This window comes from Hibiscus syriacus, unplaced genomic scaffold (genome assembly GCF_006381635.1).
Source record: "Hibiscus syriacus cultivar Baekdansim isolate YM2019G1 unplaced genomic scaffold, ASM638163v2 tig00111238_pilon, whole genome shotgun sequence".
Lineage (NCBI taxonomy): Eukaryota > Viridiplantae > Streptophyta > Magnoliopsida > Malvales > Malvaceae > Hibiscus > Hibiscus syriacus.
This window is the reverse complement of record NW_024063030.1, coordinates 949,692-951,697: the sequence shown is the minus strand read 5'-3', so window position 1 is coordinate 951,697 and position 2,006 is coordinate 949,692. Positions and strand designations below refer to the sequence as shown.

At 39.0% G+C, this 2,006-nt stretch overlaps 1 protein-coding gene across 1 annotated transcript; it reads right to left on the bottom strand.

The window, feature by feature from the left end:
• Positions 1 to 995: 995 nt before the first annotated feature.
• Positions 996 to 1,787, bottom strand: LOC120157024 (protein GLUTAMINE DUMPER 3-like). Its single transcript, XM_039168286.1, has one exon. It carries the CDS (start codon positions 1,705 to 1,707, stop codon positions 1,174 to 1,176), a length of 534 nt encoding a protein of 177 aa, XP_039024217.1. The 5' UTR covers positions 1,708 to 1,787; the 3' UTR covers positions 996 to 1,173.
• Positions 1,788 to 2,006: the final 219 nt, after the last annotated feature.

Below are 2,006 nucleotides of genomic sequence, written 5' to 3'. Positions count from 1 at the left end.
AATTAAGTGCATACTTTACTAATTTAAAACAACGTTTTTTAGAGTATTTGTTATGTCATAACTTTGTTAACTATTTAATAGTAAAGTGATCAAAATCTAATGTCTGAAATTTAATGATTAAATTAAAATTTTAAATGTTAATAATCAAAATAAAAAAAAGAAAGATAAAATTTAGAATTTATCCTTTTTGAATCAAAAGAAATTGTTACTCAATCGTACAAAACTCTCATTTTAGAAACTCTAAAATATCGTCTATATCTGGTATCCAACTTATTCTCCGTGACAAATTGTTAAATTCGGTGACGTTTCTTATCATCTATGAATCTCTTGCGTCTCTCTCTTCCAAGTAACAGCTAGAGTTCATGAGAGTTGAACATCGCACATTGGACCAATTAGGCACACGGTACAATATTTCGGTTTCGAAAATTTGCGATATGGTAAATAAGTTAATTTAAAACAACAGAAATGGTGGCGTCGAGTCGCCGCGCAGTTGGGACACGGGCACCACCCCAGCCGCTTAAGGTTTTGCTTTAATGAATTGTCTCGCCACGTGTCTCCTACTTGCTACAGAAAACAGCCGACTTGCATTGCATTGCATTGCATACTTTGTGAATCAACGTCCCTTTGCCCTTGCTCTTCAGGGGATGACAGAATTCCATTCACAGCACTAAAACTATAACTCTTTTGAGGAATATTTGCTTTTAATTTCCACTCATTTTCTTCCTTTCCTTTATTCCTCTACTTACTACTTTAAAAGTGAAATCTATAATCATAAAACAAAAAAGATCATTATTCCCATCATATTTTTATATCATATCTCTGTACTAGCAAACGGCTCAAAACGGTTTAAATTTGTGTGCAACGACGTGCTAATAATTAAAGGCCGCTTTTCTTTTCTCTCTTGTTTCTCGGCCGATTCGGACTTGATTTTGTTTCTGTAATTCGCTTGAAAAGTCTATAACATGCTTTGTTCTCTGTAATTTGGATGTGATTTGGGAAGAGAACGTAAGTCTAATTTATGTTCTCGTCAGAATTTACATTTTCCGACTATCAAAATCGATTTGAACAAAAAGTGGGAGAAGAAAGAAAGAAAGAAAAACAGTGGAAAACCTCACTCTCTGCGAAGAGAGACCAAATTAAAAAGGGAAAAAACTAACAGCTAAGCTCACTGGTTTAATTTTGGTCTCGGGTTGGTTGGCTGTCGTGGTTTTCAGAGTTCTCTGTTATTGTTGGCAACCGATCATTTCCATCATCACCACCCATCTCTTCTTTAACTTTCACACCACTTTCCGCCGTCTCTGATCCTTCCTTGTCCTCAAACTTACCACTTTTGTCACCGAACGAGGAAGCTTTAGTGCATACAGGGGTAGCCAAGAACGTGGGCTTTTCCTCACCAGCCATTATAACCAGAATCTTCTCCTCGTAAACCTTCACCGGCTTTGTTGACTCAGCCTCGTTTTCACCACTTTCGACATCCCTTTCGGCGTCACCTCCTTCACCGTGGTTGTCCAAACGACCAGAAAGTCGCCAGTAGGAGCAAGCTAAGATCAAGAGAGCAAAAGCAATGAGACCCAGCATCGCTGCTAGACCTCCGAAGAGGTAGGGCACGGGTGAGTGCCATGGAGAGCGTGGTTGCGCCATTGCCGACGGTGACAATGAGGGCATAGTTGATGCTTCTACTGTGTTACCGCTGCTAATAGGCCTCATCTTATAGTGTTTCTTTATAGTCTTCGATTTCTTGTTAATGGAGAAGGTGGTGGTTTGGTTGAGGTAGAGGAAAAGGTGGAAGAGTGTGATCATGCAAAACAGAGAGGGTGAGGACTGTTATTTATAAGAAGGGAAAATGAGGGAAATAAAAATAAATAAATTGCTTAGAAAAACTGTTTTTGATTGGTTTAGGGTGACTGACTTGGCCCAGTTTATACGCTGTTTTTCACTCTAATAACGATGGCAGCGATGTTGGCTCAGATCCTTGGCATTCGGGTAGTGACCCTAATGAACCATGG